General features: G+C 46.8%; 1 protein-coding gene across 2 annotated transcripts in view; it reads left to right on the plus strand.

The window, feature by feature from the left end:
* The first annotated feature begins 2,330 nt into the window (after nucleotides 1–2,330).
* PLA2G3 (phospholipase A2 group III) overlaps nucleotides 2,331–25,027 on the plus strand; it is a 41,810-nt gene continuing 19,113 nt past the window's right edge. Inside the window, exons 1-5 of one of the 2 annotated variants that reach the window (XM_069214656.1) lie at nucleotides 2,331–2,383; nucleotides 4,695–4,912; nucleotides 8,887–9,019; nucleotides 10,611–10,745; nucleotides 22,728–24,622. In XM_069214656.1, the coding sequence (XP_069070757.1) occupies nucleotides 2,358–2,383; nucleotides 4,695–4,912; nucleotides 8,887–9,019; nucleotides 10,611–10,745; nucleotides 22,728–24,622 (2,407 nt within the window). In that variant the 5' untranslated portion in view covers nucleotides 2,331–2,357. Of the gene's footprint in view, nucleotides 2,384–3,266; nucleotides 4,913–8,886; nucleotides 9,020–10,610; nucleotides 10,746–22,727; nucleotides 24,623–25,027 lie in introns of those variants that run through there. The other variant, XM_069214655.1, reaches the window with a different exon arrangement.

The raw sequence follows: 25,027 nt of genomic DNA on the forward strand, positions 1-25,027 counted from the left end.
GACATTAGAGGGCATATTTACTAAGATTTCATGCAATACAAGGCAGTAAGAAAGTTGCTGTGCTGCATTGCCTGGAAAGGAGAGAGGAGAACTGTGCCGTATCTATTAAGGTATGGTGCAGTTCTTGTCTCTTGTAGTACTGGCAGACTTCTGGCTGCCTAGGTGCCAATGCACAAACCCTTGCGCGATGACGCAAGGGTGCCTCCATTGTAGTCAGAATAGGTTTTGTGCTGGAACATATCCCTTCCTGCACAGAAACTATTCTTAGAGGATTATTCCTCTTTGCATGTGTACTGCAGAGCTCTGCAAGCATTCAAAGAGGAAATAACATGGAGAAAAATAATTCTCTTTGTCACACCAGACTCAGGCAGGTGCATCATTTTGGTGCAAACCCATGTTTACTGACTTTAATAAATATGAGTTTGCAAACAATACTGAAGCACATGTGACATATAGTCCAGAATATATAAAGTCATTGAGATTCAATTAATAGTTTCCAGAAGTTTTATACCAAAAACGTCCAAAGTTTTATTTTTCACATGGACCTTGATTGCACATTTGTATACAACAACTGGCAGCTGACACCTGTTTCGTCACAAGGGGACTTTTTCAAGGCTCAAGCACAAGTCATTATGAAATAACTAACGTAGATGCATCCAATATTTCAATGAGTATCGCAAAAAAGCTAGACATCCAATGGTGAATGGTCTAAACAACTAGTAGGCAATGCTACAGTCAACTTTTCCCAAAAGGTGCTCAAGTAACGGTAGTCTGTCCATAAGCAGCAGTCAGCCAAGGTCAGTGCCGTGTGGGCTCAGAATTAAACCAAAATTAGGGCCTTGATAGGCCTCCAAGTGTCCTTCTGTCATTCCGAAAATTACAAATTCTCTTTTCAGAGGGAGCAAGAGGTGCTGCAATGTGTTTCTTTTTTAAATCGTAAGATGTTAGGTTGCATAGATATGATGTAAGGAGAGCTTTTCTTGTCTATTTGGAGAGCGTTTCCTCTTTCAGAGCCCTGTTTGTCAATTTCGGGCCAGCAAGAAGAGGAGAGAAGCTTCAATGTCCTCCGTAAGTCGATGGGTTAGGAACCCTGGTTACTTTGGTTTATAGATCATTGGGTCATCAGGCACCTTTTGTGGTTCAGGGCAGGTCCCACAAGGGAGATGCCAACCAACCTCTCTTGCAAAAATTCAAGGGACCTCAATTGTGGAAGTTTGCAGAGTAGCCAACTAGGATACCATGTACTGTTGATAACCACTCTAGAGTGGCGCAGGAACTAGATTTAGAGGACATTTTTGGTTCCAAGATTGTTTCTTCTATGGAATAAAAAGAGAGAGGGTGATTGATTACAATATGAAATATTTTTATCTGCATACAACCTGGTTTTCCTGGATTTTGGGTTAGCATATCTCATAATGGAAGGATTTTAAGCGGGAGATGGACAAAGGGATAATTAATCAGTTACTTACTGGTAATGTAGGGATTTCAAGCAAGTGGGTAGAACTCACAGTAATGCAATTACCGTTAAGTAATTCGTGCATTCCTTAGACAGACTGATGTCCGTTTCTCACACACACCTACAATCCTCTCACACACTCAGTTTCTCACAGACACCGCCCTCTCTCAGAAGCAGTTGCAGTCTCTCGAACTCTAGAAGCTGGCCTTTCGCTTTCTGCAGTGCCAAGGCCAAAACTCATGCCAGCAGAGGAGAACTTAATCCCCTCCCCGCCTCCTCACAGTTGCTAGTTTTGGGATGGTGCCCACTCCCGCCTCGTGTAAGCCGGCGAGGATGGCCTTCACCCAGTTCACCTTTCCCGATGTTTCTTCCAGCACAGTGAACCACGGAGACACGCTCGCTCGGGGAGAGTCCTCCCCTCGCCCTGGCTGGAATGCTCCAAGCCCCCACCCTCCAATGGACACCTGCACAGCTGGTGGAAGGGGCAGTGCTTAATTTGTAGATAAAAAAGTGCTGGTGCTCAAGGCCCTTCTCTTAAACACGCGACTGTTGCAATGAAATGTGCGAACACGGAATACTGAGGCACCGTAATCCCGGAGCTATCTCGGGCCCCTTTAATCCTTAAAACCACTCCCTGCCTCTTCAACTCACTCCTGCAGTTTTCTGCTTTCTCTCATTGTGACGCTTTTTCGTTTTTCCCTTCCTCCGGTTTTCCCATATGTGTCTTTTGCTCGCTGCAAATGCTTGAGGCAGAATTAAGCCCCGGCCCTCAAAAATAAGTGCCTGTGCTGAGCACCGGAAACAACAAGCACAAATTAAGCACTGGGAAAGGGGCAGTCGGGGGTTGTTATAGAGTCGGAAGGGCACGTGCCGCCGAGGGGCAGAGAGGCGTGCGTGATGTATGGCGCGTGCTCGACGCAAAGTATGGTGAGAACGATTGAGTCTGAGAGGGGTGGGCGGGAGTGGGTTCTGGTTGGGACTGGGGGGTCTGAGAAAACAGCTGCGTGGATTCAGGGGAGGCTGCAGGGGAGAATAGGTGTGTGGGTACGAGATGGTGTGGTGTGAGGAAGGATGGTTGAGGAGGCAGGAGGGGGGGTTTGAGGGCAACGGGGTAATAGGATATGGAGGCCTGAGACGGGAGTGGGCTAGGAGTGACGAGTGAGAGGTGTACGGGGAAAGGATTAAAAAGGGGCCCGAAGGAGGATTAGTGTGGTCCTAGAGCAGACCAGAGGAGAGCAGGGCTGGAGCAGTGGGAAGGTGTGAGAGGGAAGGAAGTAGGGTGTGGGGCTAGGAGGAGTGTGAAAGAGTGATGTGCAGTGTGGACGAGCGAGGGGCCGTGAGAGAACAAGCGGAGTGTGGAAGGATAGGGTGTAGAAGTGAAATGTTGTGAACATAGGTATTACGAACATAGGTATAGGGGGAGTTTGAAGGAGCGGGCGTGAGAGCGGGGAGCGTGGGCTTGGACGAGAAGAGGGAAGAAAAGGAGGAGCGTGAGGGTTAGACGCTGCGAAATCATGGAGGTGTATGGAACTTGTAGAGAGAGGTGCGAAGGTATGAAGTGTGTGAGGGAAGAGGGCGTGGTCAGAACTTGCAGGGCTTCAGGAAGGAGGCAGAAGCGGACTGGTCCGAGGAAGGAGGGGCTTGGAGGTAGGAGGGCACGAGGAAGGGTGCATGAGGGGTAGGAGGGAGTGTAATGAAGTAAGGGCGTGGGAAGGGCACGGGGCGGTTCCCTGGCAGGGACGGGCACACGGCAGCACCAATCAGACGCGGGGCTGGCGGTGCGCCGCGGGCTAACGCGGTGGATTCGGTGAGGGAGATCACCTCATGGTCCCGGGCTGTCTTTAAAGCTCGCGCCGGCTGATTCATTCATTCCACCTCACCGGTTCCTCCAGCTGCCTGCCCGCCCTCCGGTGGCTGCACGCCCAGGCCTCAAGCCTTTTTCAAAGGGGTGTCCTGACGGCTTCTCATCCGTGAACCGCTGCCAGTCTCAGGGACCATTGTAGGGCTCAGGGAAGACTTAGCAGAGTGCGCTGAAGACAGTGTTTGGGGGCCACAGGTATCCGATTTGAAGTACAGAACACATTTTTGGGCCACAGAGAAGTGCCAGCCTCTCAGGACAGTTAGATTCTCAGGTCACATTTTTCAGTCTCGCGGTAGCAGAACGGCGCCGCAGTCCCACGAGACGAGTTTGCAGTGTTACAGGGTGTTGGATTCTCATAGTGCACTGAGCAGCCTTGAGGCTCATTACTGCGGTCTCATAACGAACCTCGAAGTGGTCCAATCCCGGGACACGAAGTGTGTTTCAGTCTCAGGATAGAGTGCTGTAATGTGATGGCACAGTGTTGCAGTCTCAGGGTGCAGTGTTAGTCTCATAGGCACAATGTTGCAGTCAAGGGGAAATGCGCTAAATTCTCAGGCGTAATCATACAGTGTCTGGACAGTGTTAATAGCTCACTGGAATAGTCTTGTCGTCTCGGGTAGAGTATTATAGATTTGGTTTAGACCGTAGAAGTCTCTGAACACACTGTACAAGTTTGTTAGCAGCGCTGTAGTCTAGTGAACAGCAACACAGCTCAGGTAGAGTTTGCATTCTCAGTGTTGCAATCTCAGGACACAGATGCTGTCTCAGGGTTGAGTTTTAGATACTCTGCTGTCAGTCTCACGGTACAGCGTTGAACTATTAGTTTGCCGTGTTGTAGTGTCGGGGACGTGCCAGGCTCTGCAGATAGACTGTTGCACTCCTGTGGGAGAGTGTTAGCCTTTCAGGGCACGGTTTGCAGTTTTGGGGCAAAGTAAGGTTCTTAAAGCACACTGATACAGTCTCAGGGTAAAGTAAAGCAGCCTCGGGAATGACCCTCTCAGTGGCAGCAAGGCTGTTGTTCTCTTTTGCATGTGTACTCTCAGTGTTTGCTCACGAGGAGTCTCTGTCCCTCTTGATTAGCCCTCTCACCTTCTGTCACACGGTAGTGTCCACCTCAGATCAGGTGTATGTCAGTTTCCTGCACACTGACCTGGGTCACGTGACTCTCTACCAAATAGTCTGGGCGCTGCCCGACCGCCATCTCCTTGAATGTACTATCCAGGAGGATCAGTCCCTGGTGGGGTTCTATCAGTCATTTTGTGAGGCTTCCCAGGCCAATTCCACGCAGCACACTTTCACTGACCACCAGGACTCTGAAGTCCTACAGACCCTCTCTGCTTTCCAGATGCTACAGAAGTCGTGTCTCATGTCCTCCAGGAGCCTCTCTGATGTCCCTGAGGGGAGGACCAAAAGAGACACCTCCACAGGAGATGGACCCGTTCCAGAGGCGATCCCATACCAGAACAAGGCTGCTGAGGCTGTGCCAAAGCCCATACTAGAGGGGAGTCCAAGGACGAGAGCAAAGAGAGGGTGGACAATGCCTGGAACGCTGTGGTGTGGAGCCGGCAACTCTGCTGTAAATGTCACAGATATAGGTAAGGAAATGGGAGTGTCTCCTATAGGTCTTCTCCTAGAATTGCTGTCATGCTCCTTTGGGGCAGATAACTGCGTACCAACCAAGCATCAAGATGAGGATCAGTATTAGTGGTATGTTGTGGTCAGGGTAGCAGTCATAGTCAGAGTTACAGTTAGGGCAGAATTGGGGTAATGTAGGGGTATGTAAGGGTCAGAATAAGTGTTGGAGTCCAGGTTACGCTTAGGAACAAGGTTTGGGTAAGTTTAAACAAATACAATTTTTCAGTGAAAAAAGATTTCAACCAAACAGCTTTACTTGAAATGTCACTTTCAAGCAGGGTATAACTTGATCTCAATATTTAATTGAAATAGTGTTCGTTATAATTTTTTTCTCTGAAATCAACAGTCTTCCCTTAGCTATCTGTTGAAACAAAAGGATTGGATAAAGAAATTCCTAAAGTTCAAGGGAAGGAATACAAAGAGGAAGACAAGGTGCTCCTTCCGTCCACTCGAGAGATATGGTACTTTGAAAAGTAAGCACATTGAGCAATGGTAATGTCTATTTTCACTGCAGACATTACTAGATGTACAGCTCCATCCGTGGGTACATGTTGCTCCCTTTTGTCTCTCCCATCCATCCACTGCATTTCTCACACTACTACAGTTGAGAGCAGTTCCATGTTTACACCACACTTTCTGTGCACTTCATTGTCTGAATATTTTTCCAGAATCTGGAAATACTCCCCACTACACCAGCGGGTCCACCCCTAGTAGTCTTTCAAGCGTGTCCCATTGAGACATCTTTGGGTTTCGTTATGTGCAGTACATAGTCCAGGGACTGCCCCATTCTCCATATCCTCCTCTGGGCTATATCAATGCTCTGCTCCTCTTAAACTGTGACATGCAGATGCGGACCCAGTGCTAAGAAATAGGAATCACCATTGAACTGTAAAAAGATAGTCCGGCTCCTTTGTCCAGTGATGCCTGCATCTCTGATGGACATGCCATCATCCCTCTTTACCTCACAAGCAATGTCTGACATGTAAAGGACACACTCTGGTCGTGAGATTTGAGCACATTCTTTCCTGTGTGGTCCTTCAAACATATCCGGCCTTTTGTCGGGTAGGCACTATATTTATAACGCTACATTCAATGCATTTAATTCAAACTAGCACCGCCTTTCAGCTTTTTCAACTCTTACATTGTCTGTGAACTCCAACTTGTGCAGTCAACTTTGTTTCACAACTTAGTCATCTGAGAATTAGCATACGCTCCATTGCATCCCTTCTACAATGTTGGTAAATAAATGAGGGATCTCAAAGCTCATTCTTGCAACACTGAGATGGTAATGTTGTCTCACTGGTGTGGAGTCTTTGTACCAGAGCTCTTTGTTTACTTGCAGCACTTATTTTTAACCTAACAGCGTTCCATCAGAAGACCATGCAAGGGAGTTTTAGCTAATATGTGGAAGGATGTTGTGGGCTTTATTAGAATACAGCCAAACCACACCACTTTTTCTGCTGATCTGATCACCTAGTTCTGCTCAAAACCCTTTTATCTTATTTGTCTTTCAGAGCTTGAGCCTTGTGAATCATCACCTCCCTATCTTTGTGTACCCTTCTGGCTTGTTGTTGTTCAGCAGTTCTTTCCATGAAAGATTCCAATAACTTTCACATTACCAAGTCAGGCCAATAAATCCGCAGTTGCCCAATTCCTGTCTGTTGAATCTTTTATGGAGTGAGACTGGAGACCCTATGCTTCTAAGCCTTTGTTGTGAGATATTGTTATTTTACATGGTATAATAAACACACCCAATTTAACTTAGCCATATTTAGTCTCACTTATGTGCACTTCAAAGGTCTGTGCACTTGTCCGAGTGAATTTGTTTTTCCTTATTGGGTACTTCATCAGTAGTTCGATAGCCAGAGCCAGAGTTATTGCTCTGTCAGATTACTATCTGTCTGCCTTTACATCCTAACTGTTGTCTGACCCTGTAGATTGTCTCAAATCAGGCGATCTGAAACACATGGCTCGAGATCCAAGTGGGTCAGCAAAAAGCTGTGACTGAGTTGCTTTGTGGGTGAGGTGATTCGGGTCTGGGTGTGCATAAAGTTTTAGAGGTAAGATAATTTGCGGACTGCGTATGCAAGCTATTATGTTTACATTTTGTCACTAGTTACAAACGCTAAATGAATCTGTGTATTCATCATGACACCAGTTGTTAGCAAATGCCTCAGTGGGTAACCACAGGCCTTTATTTAGACCCTAAACGTGTTAAGATATAATAAAGTAGATATGCTTACAGGCAGATAACGTTTTACTCAACCTAGCTCTGTTTACATCTACTGAGTGGTGGGTAATCAGGTGCTTGTGTTCACTGCCAAAATTAGAAATGTGTGGCTTTTATTTACACCTAATGGGGTGTTAAGCACCTCGTGGTGTTTATTTACATGCAATTGCTTTGCTGGGTTAGAGACCTGTTTTCTGTGTTTGCATTTGATTAGTTTTTAGGTAACCTGTGGTCTATTTTATACAGGATGTTAACTTCTTGCCTTTTTTTGCAGATTGCTTTATTGCATAACATGTGATCTGGGTTTACATGTAGTTGGTTACTAGATCACCCAGGGTCTAAGTTAACATCTGCGTGTTGTTAGACAACTCATGGCCTGTGTGTACAACTAATAGGTTAATTATCCATTTTTACACTGTATACTTTGTTAAATAATGGCCTATTCTCAGACCACATGATTCAGCAGAAAACTCATGAGTTATGTTTAGACTCAAGGGTTGTTGAAAAAAAACACTGGTCTTTCTTCACAGCTTACTAGGTAACCTGTGGCATGCGTTTATATGTGATAATCTGCAATGAACCCTGTTTTTTTGGTTTACTCCTGATGGGTTGTTAAGTAACCCCTGGCCTTTGTTCACAGGTGAAATTATGAAGTTATTAAGTGCTACGTGTTTACACCCAAAGAGTTGGCAGGTAGCTTACGGTCTGATCTTCCAATCACTTGTGAGTTGCCTTCAGCCTCTGTTTAGACATGTGAAAAGCCATTTTAATTGTATTCGGGAGCGAGAGGTTACAGTTGCTTTGGACCCCTTTATTTCTTAGGTTGCTTATCCTTGCTGCTGGCAGGGCCTTGATTTCCACTGTATCATACATACGGAACAGAAACAGTCCATTGAAGAGAAAGCAATCACAGGCAGAAACGTTTTCAGGCATGGGCGACGTGGGAAATTACCCAGGGCCCTCAGCTTTCAAATGCACCCCCACCCAGATAATAATCTTTTTTTATGTATCTACCTTACTTCTGTCTATTTCCATAACTCAGCTTCTCTCCTCTCTGACTACCTCTAACTCCAAATTGTTCGTACTTTGGACAGTGACAGTTTAAAGGTTTTTAGGGGCCCTGGAAAGTCATATTCCAACTGTTTTTATGTGAGCCCTGTTTCTGAAAATGTGTTAGCATTATGCGGGCTTCAATTAGCAGAAAATGAACAATAACACTGGGAACAGATATGGGGACAAAATATGTCTTGCACGGGGCCCTAAAAATCCTTAAAACGCCACTGATCACAGGCTTGACACACGGGTGTAAAAAGTCCACCTAATTTAGGAGCAAGCTGGGCAAGTAAACAAACATCATTCGGCCTCTTGTTGCACAACTCAAAAGGTCTCCTGAGGAAAAAGTGTTCTCCTCAGGAGAAGCACAATGACGTCATAGTTGGCCCTTCAGCCCTTCGGTCTCTGCGCTCGTGCGTGCCTCCTCCAATGATCCTCGGCTGGAGAGAGCGGGCTCCGCCCAGGACCCGACGTCACAGACTGGACATCCTCACCTCAGGCTTGCATTGTACACCAGGCATATACATGATCAGCAATCTATTGTGTGCAGCCCTTTCAATAAACGGATGCGAAGCGGATATGCGATAACGCTCAAAGCCCTTTGCAACATGTTTTTGTTCTCCGTCATCTAACACGCACCTTCTCTCGAAGGAATATTCCAGGGGACAGACCTGTGCTGCCGGGAGCACGACCACTGCTCAGAGAGACTGCTAGCCCTGGAGTTCAAGTACGGCGTCCGGAACTATCGGATGCACACAGTCTCACACTGCGACTGCGACTACAGGTGAGAGAAAAGAGAGCATGTGCTAGCTACCTGTCTTCAATAACCACCAAGCAATCGCTGCAGGGAGCAAGAAGCGGCGAGAATGTGAGAGGGCGGCTGGAAGAAAGTAAAAGGGAGTGGCAGGGAGAGAACCAGTTGGAGGGACAAGCAGTGAGCCTGAGGGAGTGAGAGGCCTAGAATCAGGGAAAGTGGCAAGACGAGAGGAGATGGCGTGGCCTTAGGCAATCTGAGGAGAGACAGTGAGTCAGAGGGACTGACAGGCGGGTCAGTGGCAAGGACGAGCAGTGAGTCAGACAGAGTGGAAGGCAATGTCAGAGAGCCTGATAGGCCAGGTGACGGAGTGACATGCGGTACACTAGTGACAGGTGGTTCAGAGGGAGTAACAGAGATTTATAGGAAGCGAAAAGCAGAGTCGGAGGAAGTGATAGCAGAGTCGGAGGAAGTGATAACCAGAGTATCGGAAGGAGAAAAGAGGAGGGACGGCGAGCAGAGTAAGAGGGTGTGACAAGCAGCAGAGAATCAATGTCAGGCGGAAGGTCAGACTAAGTGACAAGCAAAGGGCCAGAGGGCGCTACAAGTAGATAATAAGAGTAAATGGAAGGAGGAAAGTGAAGAGGACCACCAAGGAGAGTCCATGGGTGCCACAAGCAGAGAGTCGGTGACAAGCAGAGTTCAGAACGAGCAAAAAGTAAAGTGAGGAGGAGTGACAAGCAGAGTCAGAGGTACAACAAGCAGAGAATCAGGGCTAGTAACTAGTAGAGAGTCGGGGGGCAACAACATGAGAGTAAAAGGAAATGACACGAAGACAGATGGTCAGAGGGAGCGGTAAATAAAAATAGTGATTGATCAATGGAGGCACAGATAGAGAAATACATAGAGGAGCTAGAAAGTGGAGGCAGAGGAAGGAGAGGGACCATGGGCGTCAATTCACCAAAATGCCATGGGTAGCGGAAGTGACATCACACGCCACGCCATTTGACTCGCACACACACATGCGTACACATATACATATTCACACACACTCTTTCACACAAACACACACTGACCCGCAAGCATGCATACAGCATACAGTTAATTGTACTCTATTTCATATTACACAAATAGTGAACGATACTCTTTAGGTAGTAAAAAAAATGACAGAAAACCAGGAAAGTGGGGTCCGAGCTGCCCGTGTTCCAGGCACTTATTTTCCCACTTCTGAGTTCAGTGGTCGCAAAGGCAGTGCCAAGGGTCGCAGGGGGCACCCAGGGGTCGCAGTTGCGACCCCTAAATGAGTCCATGAGAGGGACGGGGAAAGTGAGTGTGAGAGAGACCAAGAGAGTGAGTGGAAGAAGGTCTGAGAGAAGAAGAAGGAGAAGCCCTTCGGGTAGATATGTGGTTGTTTGGTTGAATTGGGTAGATGGGCGAACAATGTGCGTGTATGTGGGAGGGAGAAAGAGAGAGAGACAGACAAGGCAGCGATTAAGAAAGCGCAAGAAATGAAGCGAGTGAGTAAAACACCCACAATGGGAATGAGTGAGAGGGAATGTGGGGGAGATAAGAACACACACTGATAACCATGGCATAATTGATACCCTTTCTTCTTTCCCAGGTTCAAACATTGCCTACACCAATTGAATGACACAATTTCCACGTTTGTGGGCATCACATTTTTTAACCTTTTGGAAGTTCCCTGCTTCACGATGGAAGAAAGGGAAGGATGCCAGGCTTGGCACTGGTGGGGTGGGTGAGTACCATTTACCATTTTCCAGTTTGGAAAGAGGGTGTTCTGTAAAGAAAGAAAGAACACCCTCGCTTGCTCTCCCTTGAAATGCACCGCCTAGAATGATTTGTAAGAGATTTAAAACAAACTGATGAACATTTCCAATTTCTGTACTTCTGAGTAGAACAGTCGGTCCTAGTAGGGGGCAGCTGGAGTTTGTACCTGCTACAGAGCAGACATTCCTGTGCTGCAGGCCTGCGGTAGAGCATCTCTGGGTGTGCACAGGCATGGCAGGAGATTTTTTACGGGGCCCAGAGGAAACTCCATGCGAAACCAAATACCCTAAGTGTCTATTTTTATGTTTCAAAAATGTTCTCCATAGAATGGGAAATGAAAGGAGGACCAGCGTCTGGCCGCATCTATTGTTGTAGGTGTGTTAGCTACCTAATCATTAATAAACGGGACATACGTGCTTCAAAATGTATAAATACATTTGGAGTGCGAGTCCTGGGCTTTGAAAACGTGTAGTGCTGGGGAATAACCTTTCCTCGTGTCAGCCTGTCTGATGGCCCTGGGAGTACAGCAGAGGGGCACCTCTGCTTGCATTCCCAGTTAGTGTTCTGGCTGGATGTGTCTTTCCCTGCACCTGAGTTCACTGCAGCCTTTGAGTAAATATAACTTCTGCAAACAGCTGCTTGCAATAAGGTGTTTGGGTAGCGCATACATTTTCTAAATGTTCCAAAACATAAATACATAAATATACAGAGACATGGCTGCAAATGATTCAGTGGGAGAATAAAGGTTGTATGTTAGAATATTGTTGTCAAATAGCATCAGGCATAATGATTGTGTCCTAAATATTGTCTGAAAAAAAATGTTCTCGGTAAGTGTAGATTTTCTGTTGGTAACTCCAAAGGAACGATATTTTTGTAGACGGTTTTAAGGGCACACAATTTATGCCAGATGATATTCTGACAACGAAATTTTATTAGCATGCCCTTATTACTCACAAGCAGTCCCGGCTGTGGCAAGCATCTCTTTTGGGCTAAGGGAACTGATGCAAGAGAAAGGGACACTGGGAAAGGTGGCATGTATACAGGGACAGAAATGTTTATACCTCGCCTGGGTGGCATGTACACTTGAAGAGGGAGATGTTTTTTCTGTGATATGGTGGCACACACCCTGTGACCGAGATGTTTATACTTGGAAAGGGTGACATGTACACTCGAGCAGGGAGGTGTTTATGCTTGGAAAGAGTGGCTTATACACTGGAGCAGGTAATCTTGTACAGGATAGAGGCATGCACCTTAGGACAAGGAGATGTGTATACGTGAACACTGTAGCATGCTCAGTGGGACATGTTTAAACTTGGTCAAGGTGACTTACACACTGGGGCCTCAATACTTGTATACCTGAACAGGGTGGCATTCCCACTCAGACAGGGAGACATGTACACTTGGAAAGGGAGGCATGCATACTGGAGCAGGGAGTCTTGGGCAGGGAGGTGTGCACCTTAGAACAGGGAGACATGTATACTTGAACAGTGTAGCATGCGCACTGTGACATGTTTATCCTTGGTCATGGTGGCTTCCACACTGGGGCCTCAATACATGTATACCTGAACAGTGCGGTGTGCACACTCAGACAGAGAGACGTATACTTGGAAAGGTGGCATCTAAACTGGAGCAGGTTGTCTTGGACAGTAAGGCATGCACACTAGGACAGGGGAACATTTAGACAAGAACAGGGTGAGGGTGGTATGTGCACTGGGAGAGGGAGATCTTTATACTTTGACAGGGTTGCATGTGTACTTGAACAAGGAAATGTTTATTCATTGGTCATAGTGGCTAGCACACTGAGGTACGGATACTTCTGTATTTGGCAAGCGTGATATTGAAACTGGGGCAGGGAGATGCTTATACTTGGGAAGGATTGCTTTTACATTAGAACAGTTTAAAGTGGATATTTTTACAAGGTGACACATAAGCTGGGACAGGGCGATAGGTACACTGAGACAGGTACACATTGTGTCATCGAGAAACACTTGAGCAAGGAGAGCGTACAGACACCAAAGACACTGACCCTGCATAGGGCATGATGACACCACCCTAACTCTGAGACAGGAAACAAACAAGATCAAGGTACATACAAGCAATATATAGGAAATGGAAGAGTGAACGCTCAGGGCCTGATTTAGAACTTGGCAGATGGAATATTCCGTCACAAACGTGACCCATATCCCATCCACCATCCTATGATCCCATTATATCCCATGTAGATCATAATATGGTGGGCGGGATAACTGTCACATTTGTGACCGGAGTATTCCATCCACCAAGTTCTAATTCAGGCCCAAAGTGCCTGATTCACAAAGGTAAACGTACATTTTTGTGTAAGTTTATGACTGTTTGCTATTCACAAAGCTATTTTCTGAGTAGTATCTTTAAGACTGTGGAGTCTCCGCACATAAAAAGGTTGGACAGTTCTATCTTTTTACGTGTGAAGGCTCATTTAAGGACACAACTGGTAAAATACCTTTGTGAACAGCAAAGAGTCCTAAACTTACACAGAAATGTAAGTTTCTTTGTGAATCGGGCCCACAGAAAAAGAAATGGGAACGTACCTGCACCACCACAGAGACAAAAAATATTTTCTTGACTAGGGAAAACCCCAAAAGAAACCCTTCAAAATAGGGGCAGGATGGGGTAAACATATAAGAGGGTGCCTCGCGCCAGACTTGGAAGTAACCCAGCAACCTCAGAGAGTTCATTTGTAGAATCACCCTGAACAATGAGGCACAAGTTCGGAAAAAAGTCCTCCACATCCCCTCCTGACTTTACCAGGTCTGCCCCTTAGTCCTCCCCTTGCTTATTACGTGTCAGGCAGCTCAGTGACGCGGTGAAGTTATTGGAACAAGATGCCTCTCAAACTGTGCATGAAACAGTGAGTGCATTGTTGCACTTAGGAAAAAAACCTTCGACATATAAATTTATACGTTAAAGTACACACAAGCGGATTGTTAGGCAGGCGTCCATCAATTCCTTCCATGACTCAGTGTTTAACTTCTGTATAAAGGAATTAAAACAAACTCAGTGCGGACAAAAGCCAGCCCTGTGAGAAAAGAGCAGGGTCTGGCCTTAAACATGACCGCACACCCCTGACAGAAAGAAAGTCCTCATGTGAAAGTCACCATTCTGGGTTCTTGCACATTGAATAGAAGCCAGGGTCCGACTGGGGACCCAAAGCAGCCTTGGCAAACTCTGTCAGCCCAGCTCCGCATTCGTTGTATAGTGAGCGAGTCTGATCACTACTATGGGGCTAGGTGGGGCAGGGGGCCCTCCTCCCCCCCAAGAACATTTGGGGAAAAATGGCAAAAATGATGTATTCTACAACACATTTTTAAATTATATATTCAATTGTATTAGTTTTAAAGCATAGTAAATGATGACCGTACACTGCACCAGGATTCAGAAATCTTTATTGGGGGGCTCTTCAATGATTCCCTCACCTTCACCCTCTAACAGTGCCTCTAATCTCTCCATAGCCCCGCTCACATATGTTTTATAGTGCCTCAGACCAGTGTACGGTGTTGTAGTACTTTGCATCACACACACATACAGAGATAATGAATCATATGTGTGTAAATCAGTTTACAGAAAATAATGACAAAGGGGAATACAAGTCGTAGGATTGACACATTATTCATACTGGTAGGCATTTTTAAAGAGTGCTTGGTCTGGGGAAGCATAAACTTAGGATTCAGAACATAACACAGGTGTTAAGGTTGACTTTACTATTAACAATTTATTTCTACCAAAACAACACCATATTAGCAACATTAGGATGCTCAAAGACTGGTGAAAGAACATAACTTTGTAACCTGTACCATGCAGTCTGCGTGCAGCTCTTTGACAGCAGTTAATTGCTCACCATGCTAGATTATGATTGTAGTTTATGAACTGCACAGTAACAAAAATGACTCTGTGACAAAAGCAGTATCCCCCAGAGCTATGCACATAACATACTATTCTGTGATCTGCATATTACATGTTCTTTGCAGCAGGTATATTAACCCTCCGCTTTCACTTAAATGAGTCGAAACTGACTCTAGGCAAAACCCTGATCTTTCTCCAGCAGGTACATTAATCACCAGAGTTATCTTGGCACTTTTATTGTTGCCTGAAAACTGTTGGGTATACACAGAACACTTCAGTGCTTTTAAAACTGCTGCCCTGCTACAAAACCACCCCACAGTAACAAAAGCGGCTGCCCACCCAGCCTCTCGGGGAAACGCCCGATGCCCGGTACAGCCAGTCTGGCCTTGTTGAAGGACTTTGCTGCCTGGGTCGGACTGGAAACCAAAAACCAGACCTGGACAAATGTTCAAACCAGCCTCACATTCCAGTTGACTGATGCTAGAAAGTCATCTTGAGGGTATGGACAGAGGTCGAGAAAGAAAGGCTTGATACTCATTGAGTGGCTTCAATGCACAATGTGTAAACACAAACCCAGGAATCTTTCTTGTTTGCTTAAATGTATAAACAGAGGCAAATATTTTATTTTACATAGACTCCTGTTTCTTCATTATTAGCGTCGAGCATGCGAGTGCAGGCGCTAGTGCATGCCTAGTGTTTGTGAGACTTGTGTACAGTAAAGGGCGTGGAGCCCACTTGTCAATTACCATTTCTTGGCTTGCGTGACACTCTTCTTTACAGCCTCGTAATTAGTTACTTCAGGGCAAGCATAACTTCTGTTCCTGTCTGTGGGGCAGGGATCAAGCACTGATTGATTCAACTTAATCAGTGCCCATCCACTGCTCCTGATGCAATCAAGGTACTATTTTGTTCTTTTAACGCCTAGTGCCCTGCAAACAGAAGGAGTGTGACTGGCAAAAATGTGCCCAACAGGACAAACAGACCTGCTAATCTTTTTTTCTATAGTAAACTTACTTTTATGTTGCCAAGCCACCGTTTCTCACTTTGCACTCATGGGCTCTGTTTTCAAAAGATGACGATTATCTTGTTCTAAATATTGCAAATCAACATTTTTTCTTTAGTATGTGTAATTTCTGAAATTATGCTTTAGCACATAATCATGCAGTACAACCTAAACCCAACCCCACTACAATCTGCCCCACTTCAATCCACACCACCCACACCAATCCACTCCACACCACCCCAATCAACTCCAACCCACCCAGCTCCAATCCTTACAACCCATCCAATCTAATCTGTCACACTCCAATCCAAAACACTCTCCCCCACTCCAATCCAAAACAATCTGCCGCACTCCAGTCTGCCACAGTCCAAAAACAATATGCTCCATGCCAACCCAAAACAATTTGCTCCACTCCCATCTACCTCACTCCAGTCTGCCCCACTCTAATCAAAAACAATCTGCCCACTCCAGTCTTCCCAGTCCAAAAAATCTGCCCCACTGCAATCTGCTGCACTTCATTCCAAAATAATCTGCCCCACTGCAATCCGACCCACTTTAATCCAAAGCAACCCGCCCCACTCCAATCTGCCCCACTCCAATCCAAAACAATCTGTCCTACTTGAATCTGCCCCACTCCAAATCAAAATGATCTGCCCCACTCCAAACCTCCCATTCCAATCTGCTCCACTCCAGTCCAAAACAATCTGTCCCACTTCAACCCGCACACTCTAGTCTGCCCCACTCCAACTCAAAACAACCCGCCTCCCCCACTCCAATCCAGAACAATATGCCCTACTCCAATCCACCTCAGCCCAATCCAATCCACCCCCCACCATCCCAATGAAACCCACTCCCATCGACCCCAGTCCATCCAATCCACCCCAACCCACTCCCATCCAAACAAACCTACACAAACCCACTCCAATCCACCTTAATACAATCTGCACCACTCCAATCCAAAACAACCTACCCCCCTCCACCGTGCCCCACTCAAATTCCAAACAATACACTCCATTCCAAAACAATCTGCCCCAACCCAATTCACTCCATTCCAATTCAGTCTACCCCCTCCATCCCAATTCACCCCACCCACCACAATTCACCCAACTACAGTTCAGTCCACTCCACACCAGACCATTCCACACCAATCCAATCCACCCATTCCAGCCTAGTCCAATCCACTCCACACCAATCCAATACACCTCACTAAAATCAAATCCACCTCACCCCAATCCACTCCAGTCCAATCCACCAACTCCAGCCTGATCCACCCCACCCCACTCCAATCCAACCAACACACCTCACTCCAGACCACCCCACTCTAATTCAGTTCACCCCACACCAGTCCAGTCCACTCCACCCCACTACAATTCGCCCAACTACAGTTCACTCCACCCCCACACCAATCCATTCCACACCATCCAATCCAGCCCAGTCCAATCTACCCCACACCAATCCAATACAGCTCACCAAAATCAAATCCACCCACCCCAATCCACTCCAGTACAAACCACCCCACTCCAATACCATCCACACCACTCCAGTCCTATCCAACCAATCCACCTCACTCCAATCAAGTCCACTGCTACCCAATCTACCCCACTCCAATCAAATCCACCCACCCACACCACCCCTAATCCATCTCACTCTAATACAATCCACTTGTATCAACCCCACTCCAGTCCACTCAAGTCCACATGAATCCACCCTACTCCTGTCAATCCACCCACCTCTAAACTGCCTTAATCTACTCCACTCCAATCCATTCCACCCATCTCCATTTAATCAACCCCACTCCAATCCACCCAGTCCAATCCAACCCACTCTAATTCAGTCCATCCCACTCAATTCAATGTACCCCACTCAATCAAATCTACCCCACTCCATCCAATCCACAACAATTCAATCCACCTCACTCAATCTGATCCACCCCACTCTAATTCAGTTTACCCACCCCAATCCAATCTACCACATCCCAATCCACTCCATCCCACTCAAGTCCACCCCTCTCTACTCCAGTCCACCCAACTCTAGCCCAATCCAACGCCTCCAGCCCATCCCAGTGCAGTCCACCCCACTCCAATCCACCCCAAGTCCTCCCAGTTCATTCCACTCCCCTCCAATCAATCCAATCCAGTCCATCCACCCCACCCCACTCCATCCACCCCACTCAATCCACTCCACTCCACTCAAACTCTCCCTACTCCAACCCACCCCGCTCTAGCCCAATCCAATGCCCACCCACCCCAGTTCGGTCCATCCCACTCTAATCCACCTCAATCCAATCCACCTCACCTCTTCCCAGTTCATTCCACCCCCTCCAATCCATCCCACTCCAATACACCCTGCTTCAATCCACATCACTCCAATCCACCTAATCCAATACACCCCAAATGCAATCCAACACACCCTACTCCAATCCAATCCACCTCACTCAGTCTGATGCACCCCACTCAACTCCAGTCCACCCCACTCTAATTCAGTTCACCCCACCCCACCCTAATCCACTCCTTCACTCTCTACTCCAATCCAGCCCACTCTAGCCCAATCCAATACCCCCACCCCATCCCAATTCAGTCCACCCCACCTTAATCCAATCCAATATACCCCACCCCAATCCAATCCACCCCTCCTTCTCCCAGTTTATTCCACCCTGCTCCAATCCACCCCACTACAATCCACCCCAATCCACTCCACCCCACACCAGTCCACCCCTCTCTACTCAAATCAACCTCACTCTAGTCCATTACAATGCCCCCACCCAATTCCAGCTCAGTCCACCCTACTCCAATCCACTTCAATACACCCCACCCCATCAATCCACACCATCTCCTCCCAGTTCACCCCACCCCCCTCCACTCCAATCCGCCCCACTCCAACCCACCCTAATCCAATCCACCCCAATGCATTCCAACACACCCCACTCCAATCCAATCCACCCTACTGCAATCCAGTCAATCCCACTGCAGCCAACCACACCCCAATCCAATCCACCCACACCATTCCTATCCCCCACCCCACACTCCAACCCACTCTACTCCAACCCACCCCGCTCTAGCCCAATCCAATGCCCACCCACCCCAGTTCGGTCCACCCCACTCTAATCCACCTCAATCCAATCCACCTCACCTCTTCCCAGTTCATTCCACCCCCTCCAATCCATCCCACTCCAATACACCCTGCTTCAATCCACATCACTCCAATCCACCTAATCCAATACACCCCAAATGCAATCCAACACACCCTACTCCAATCCAATCCACCTCACTCAGTCTGATGCACCCCACTCAACTCCAGTCCACCCCACTCTAATTCAGTTCACCCCACCCCACCCTAATCCACTCCACTCCTTCACTCTCTACTCCAATCCAGCCCACTCTAGCCCAATCCAATACCCCCACCCCATCCCAATTCAGTCCACCCCACCTTAATCCAATCCAATATACCCCACCCCAATCCAATCCACCCCTCCTTCTCCCAGTTTATTCCACCCTGCTCCAATCCACCCCACTACAATCCACCCCAATCCACTCCACCCCACACCAGTCCACCCCTCTCTACTCAAATCAACCTCACTCTAGTCCATTACAATGCCCCCACCCAATTCCAGCTCAGTCCACCCTACTCCAATCCACTTCAATACACCCCACCCCATCAATCCACACCATCTCCTCCCAGTTCACCCCACCCCCCTCCACTCCAATCCGCCCCACTCCAACCCACCCTAATCCAATCCACCCCAATGCATTCCAACACACCCCACTCCAATCCAATCCACCCTACTGCAATCCAGTCAATCCCACTGCAGCCAACCACACCCCAATCTAATCCACCCACACCATTCCTATCCCCCACCCCACACTCCAACCCACTCTACTCCAATCCACCACTCTACTCCAATCCACCCCACTCTGTCCCACTCCAATCCAATCTACCCCACTCCAATCCACCCCATTGCCAAGCTAATCCACCCACTCCAATTCAGTGAATACAATTCAATCCACCCCATTCCAATCCAATCCACCCCTCTCCAGTCCAGTATAATCCACCCCACTACAATTGAATCCACAACACTCCAATCCAGTCCACCTCACCCCAGCCCAACTACTCCAATCCAAACCACCCACCCCAATCCAATCAAATCTAATTCACTTCACTCAAATCCACCCCAATCCAATCCTCCTCATCCCATTTCAATCTACCCAATCCACCCCACTCCACTGCAGCCAAACCACCCCACTACCTCAATCCATTTGAACCCAATCCCTCAATCCACTCCAACCTACTCCACCCCATTCCACTCTGACACTAAGCCAGTGAACTCTAGTCCCCTCTACTCAACTCTGACTCTTTAATCCCCCTATGCCACTGTAAAACACTCCAACAAATTCACTCTACAACACTCTGCTCCCCATGCCACTCTGACACTCCATGCCACTACCTTTTAGCCATTCTGGACAGCAGCAACACTGGTGTACAACATGGCAAAACACATTGCTGAAGTCTATACCTGTTGTAGAGGCGAGGCCTATTAGCTTTGCCAATGCTTGTCATATATGTGACTACATTCAAATACATGAGTTCAGAATGTGACCTGTGCAAAGCCCTTTTGTGTTTAGTCTATTAAATCAATAAATCAATGTTGCTCCATTTATATTTAGAATCTATGATAAGAATCTAGGCCACATGTAGGGTACACATGACAGCTGACTCACCTCTTAGTTTGGTAATGGCATTGTCTTCTGTGGATTGTTTTTTGGTCGGAAATGCTTCGAAGTTCATGTTTAAAAACTATACATTTTATTAAAAACCACTCAATGCGGTGATATGATCTAAAGTACTAAGAGGAAACACATCAGCATGTCAAAGAAATACAGTATTTCAAGTTATAAGGAGACTTTTTCATATATTTCCACCATGTCCGTTGCATGTTTTAAATGCCAATCATTTTCAAGGTCGGCTTAGGCACAAGCCTTTAGAGTCTCCCTGCTAATTTGTTTACTTTAGGTGTGCATGGGTCATGACAGCTCATCCATCTTTGAAGATAGAGCCTTACCCATCTTCCTACCGGGGAAATGGCAGTGTCAGAATGTCCAGTGCCAGCCTATAAAATAAATACCTTTATTGTCTTGGGAATCATTTGAGCTTCCTCCCCACCAGTGCCAGGTCAGAGCCATACACCTGCAGCAATTTCAGCATCATCCCTACAGTGACCTCCCACTGCTGTGGGGCTGCTGCAGCATGAGCTCCTTCCCATCAGTTGCCATATGTGCCACAACGCTCCACTATTAGAGTAATCTTTGGCAGTACTGTATCAGTGCCGTGGACTTGAGCAGTGTGAACGCACTCTCTACAGTATTTTGCCACACCTAGGGGTCACAGCAGAGCCTGTTCCCTTCTGCACTGCTCTTTCAATGTTGCAGTACTCCAATAGTTGAGGTTTTCTCTATAAATGCCCCATCAGTGTTGTAGGACCCCAGAAGCATGAATGCACTCTATACAGTGCCATTTTCCAAGCTACCGGACGTACAACACTGCTCTTTCTCTTCTCACCTGTCCTATAAGTACACAAAGGAAAAAGCGGCAAAGGGAAGAAGGTTTATAGGACTGGGTGCTCACAGTGAATCATCAAGTTATTTTACGAGTCAATCAATTGTAAGCACGGTGCTCCTGGCAGGAGGATCCTCTCCACTCCTCCAATGTTTCTCTACGAAAAACACAATATAATCAACAAATGTCAAGGCACTCATGAATTTAAAAAAAAGTAAAAAGTCCATGTTCGTATACAGTAAAGTTCACTTCCAGGCAATCAGGTATAATGCAGACCGAGAAAAGTTAGCATGAATCCAATTTATTCTTGAAGTGTGATATTCATATAACTGGAGGACACGAAATATTGTGTCCAGAGAGCTAATTCCCACTCCCCGGCGGCTGACACGCCGACCAGACAGTAGGATTTAGCTCTCTTGACACAATATTTCGTGTCCTCCAGTTACCCTAGAAATATGTAGCATTTGGGACTACTAGGAGAGCAATTAAAGCTCTTTTAAAATCGTCATCAACTCTGCCCAAACACTCTGTTGAGCCCTGAGGAAGTCATTGAGATTATTTTCTCTCAAGACGAAACACGTGTTGGCTGTTGTCTGTCTTACCAGTATATGAATATCACACCATAAGAATAAATTGGATTCATGCTAACTTTTCTCGGTCTGCATTATACCTGATTGCTTGGAAGAGAACTTTACTGTATACGAACATGGACTTTTGACCTTTTTTTAATTCACGAGTGCCTTGACATTTGTTGATTATGTCCTATAAGTACAGCAGGATCCCAGAGCCATCAACATAATTTTGAAGCTGCTCTACCAGAGCAACAAGTCTCCAGCAGGGCCTGCTTCCTTCGGCACTGTCCTTTTAGTGTTGCAGGACTCCAGCAGTGGCGGCTTTCTCCCCCAGTGCCCCGCCCCTACTGTGGTCCCCAGGTGGGCCTGCTCCAATCAGCACGGTCCTGTCAGTCACTGTCTAATAACGTAAATACGGTGTCCATGCTGTGCCTCTTGGTGCTGTGATGTGGGTCCTTGTCTTGTTGACTTCCTCCAAGAACTTTACTGTATACGAACATGGACTTTTGACCTTTTTTTAATTCACGAGTGCCTTGACATTTGTTGATTATGTCCTATAAGTACAGCAGGATCCCAGAGCCATCAACATAATTTTGAAGCTGCTCTACCAGAGCAACAAGTCTCCAGCAGGGCCTGCTTCCTTCGGCACTATCCTTTCAGTGTTGCAGGACTCCAGCAGTGGCGGCTTTCTCCCCCAGTGCCCCGCCCCTACTGTGGTCCCCAGGTGGGCCTGCTCCAATCAGCACGGTCCTGTCAGTCACTGTCTAATAACGTAAATACGGTGTCCATGCTGTGCCTCTTGTTGCTGTGATGTGGGTCCTTGTCTTGTTGACTTCCTCCAAGAAGGGTTCTCTTATCACCTCATCAAATAGGTTCTTCATTCTTGCAATTGTTTATACAGTATTTTTGCGCCACTTGCTAAATCTTCTTATCTGCTTTTCTGTAGGTGTAAAGAATATGGTCCCACTCCTTTTGCTGTGCTCCAGAAGCAGGGGCTCTACAACTATACTCACCCCTTTTCAGACCCATTGGATGAACGATACAAGCCTGGTAGTGCCACAAATGGCAGCACCACCTCACAGGCTGGTTCCATGGCTCGCAAAATCATACCACACCGTCACTCAAAAAATGGGCGTCTCCACCCAGACAGAAATCAGAGGAAGAAGACAAGGTTGCGGAAGCACAAGAGGCGTCCAGTGCAAACAACTAGACCAAGAGCTTCTGAGGTACATTTGGCGAACCACCTGCCCAACATAGAGACAAGCTTTGCCAGGACTGATAGTAATTCTCTAAGACTTAAAGATCTGAACGTTACTAGTAGTGGGGCTGCTCTATGGCCTGAGGTGATAGAGGACACAGTGCCCAAGGTGTTAGATAAGCTGCTGCCTGAGGTGATGGAAGGCACAGAGCACAAGATAGTAAATAGTTCACTGTCTGAGATTGTGAGGGGCACAGTGCACAAAGTGGTAGATGATCCATTGCCCGAGGTGATGGAGGACACAGTGCACAAGATGGTAGATAGTTCACTGTCTCAAATGGTGAAGGACACACTGCACAGGGTGATAGATAGTCCGCTCCATGAGGTAATGGAGGAGAGAATGCACAAGGTGGTAGGTAGTCATCCGCCTGAGGTCATGGAGGAGATCGTGCATAACGTGATGGTGGGCACAGGTCACATGCTAACAGACAGCTTCCAGTCGGAGGGATCTCAGAACCCTTTACCTGAGAAGATGAAAGCCTTACACAAAACCATTTTGGAGACACCACTTCATAAGGTGATGAAGGTCCCACTGCATGAGAGACTTGATTCTTCAGTGACCCATCTGACAGAAATTGCACAAACTGAGGGGATGAAGGCACTACCATCAGAGTCTTTTTCGAACAACTCAGAGGTACAAAAGCATGTAAGACTTGAACTTTTTTATGGTGAGAAACCCCAGAGTAATATGTCTGACTTAAATGACAGCATAGCCCACCTCATTACTGACCAGTCAAGGATGAGTACATCATCTGCAGATCAGCTAAGCCCTGACCAGACCGTCACTGACTATACCAGTGTGGCTGAGAACAGAGAAGGACAACAGAACATTGATCAGACACACACAGGATATCCACATGCTGGACAACTCACTGCAAGCAACATGCATGCTCACCAGAGCAGCATGTCCCATCCAAGCACTGAGCCACTCACCACAGGCCTTTTTGCGAGGACTCATTCCACTGCTGAACAACCTGGCCTATCATGGGCCAGCTTTGACGATCAAATATTAATAGCTCAGCGAACTGAAAAAGAGGACACAAGCACTTTAAGGACCAATCAAGGACAATTTCAACTGAACATCCCCAATACTTACCCATTGACTCCATCCATAATCATCCATTCAAGTAGTCATCAACCCAGCAAGGATGTGCCCATGACCGGAACTGTTCAAGGCATACAAGAGACTGTCCCTATAACTGAAAGCACTTTCACAACATTTAAATCAGAAAACAGATTAGGAAATTATGCGTTTCATGGACAATTAGCAACCTACCCTCAGCAGAGATATGTGGACTCTCCAACAACATCAACCCCCGTTGACAACCCTGAAACAGAGATTACAAGAGTGCACAATTTTGATTTGTCAACTATGGAAGCAGGACTGTATAGCCATTCAAAGGAGAGATCAGCTGCTCCGGTTCCTTCTGAGGTGGATCTAGATTATAACCAAAGAAACATTTTCTTGAATGAAAAGAGCAAACCTGTGCAAGACTTTACAAGGATCACATCTCATCATATCCCTGTGCATCACCCTTCCACTACCCATCGCCTCGCTGAGAATGACAAGTCGAACAATCACTGTGAGTACTAAAATGAATGGCATATACCTAGGGGTGAGTCAAGTGACTGGGGCACATATTGAGTGATGCAACACAGTTTGAAGTGCCAGGGAGTTTGTGTTAATCATGGAAGACTTGATTATGTGATGTGGGCTCAGTTTGAGTGACGGTGGAATGGGTGCACTGATGCAACTTTATTTATGGTGATGAGGCATGTGCTTTGTAATGGTTTGAGCGGATGCATGGGCTAATTGATGGCAGCTTACATCTGGTAATTAGATTTACTTTGAGTGATGGCACTTAATTTTAAGTGAAAATCTCTTGGATATTCTTATGCACATGTGCAAAGTGATATGGCTTATAATAACACATGGCTTGAGGGGCAGGTACAAGTTTGAGGGGGGAGTGCCTGGACCTCATATTGTG

This window comes from Pleurodeles waltl, chromosome 11 (assembly GCF_031143425.1).
Source record: "Pleurodeles waltl isolate 20211129_DDA chromosome 11, aPleWal1.hap1.20221129, whole genome shotgun sequence".
In the NCBI taxonomy this organism is placed as follows: Eukaryota; Metazoa; Chordata; class Amphibia; order Caudata; family Salamandridae; genus Pleurodeles; species Pleurodeles waltl.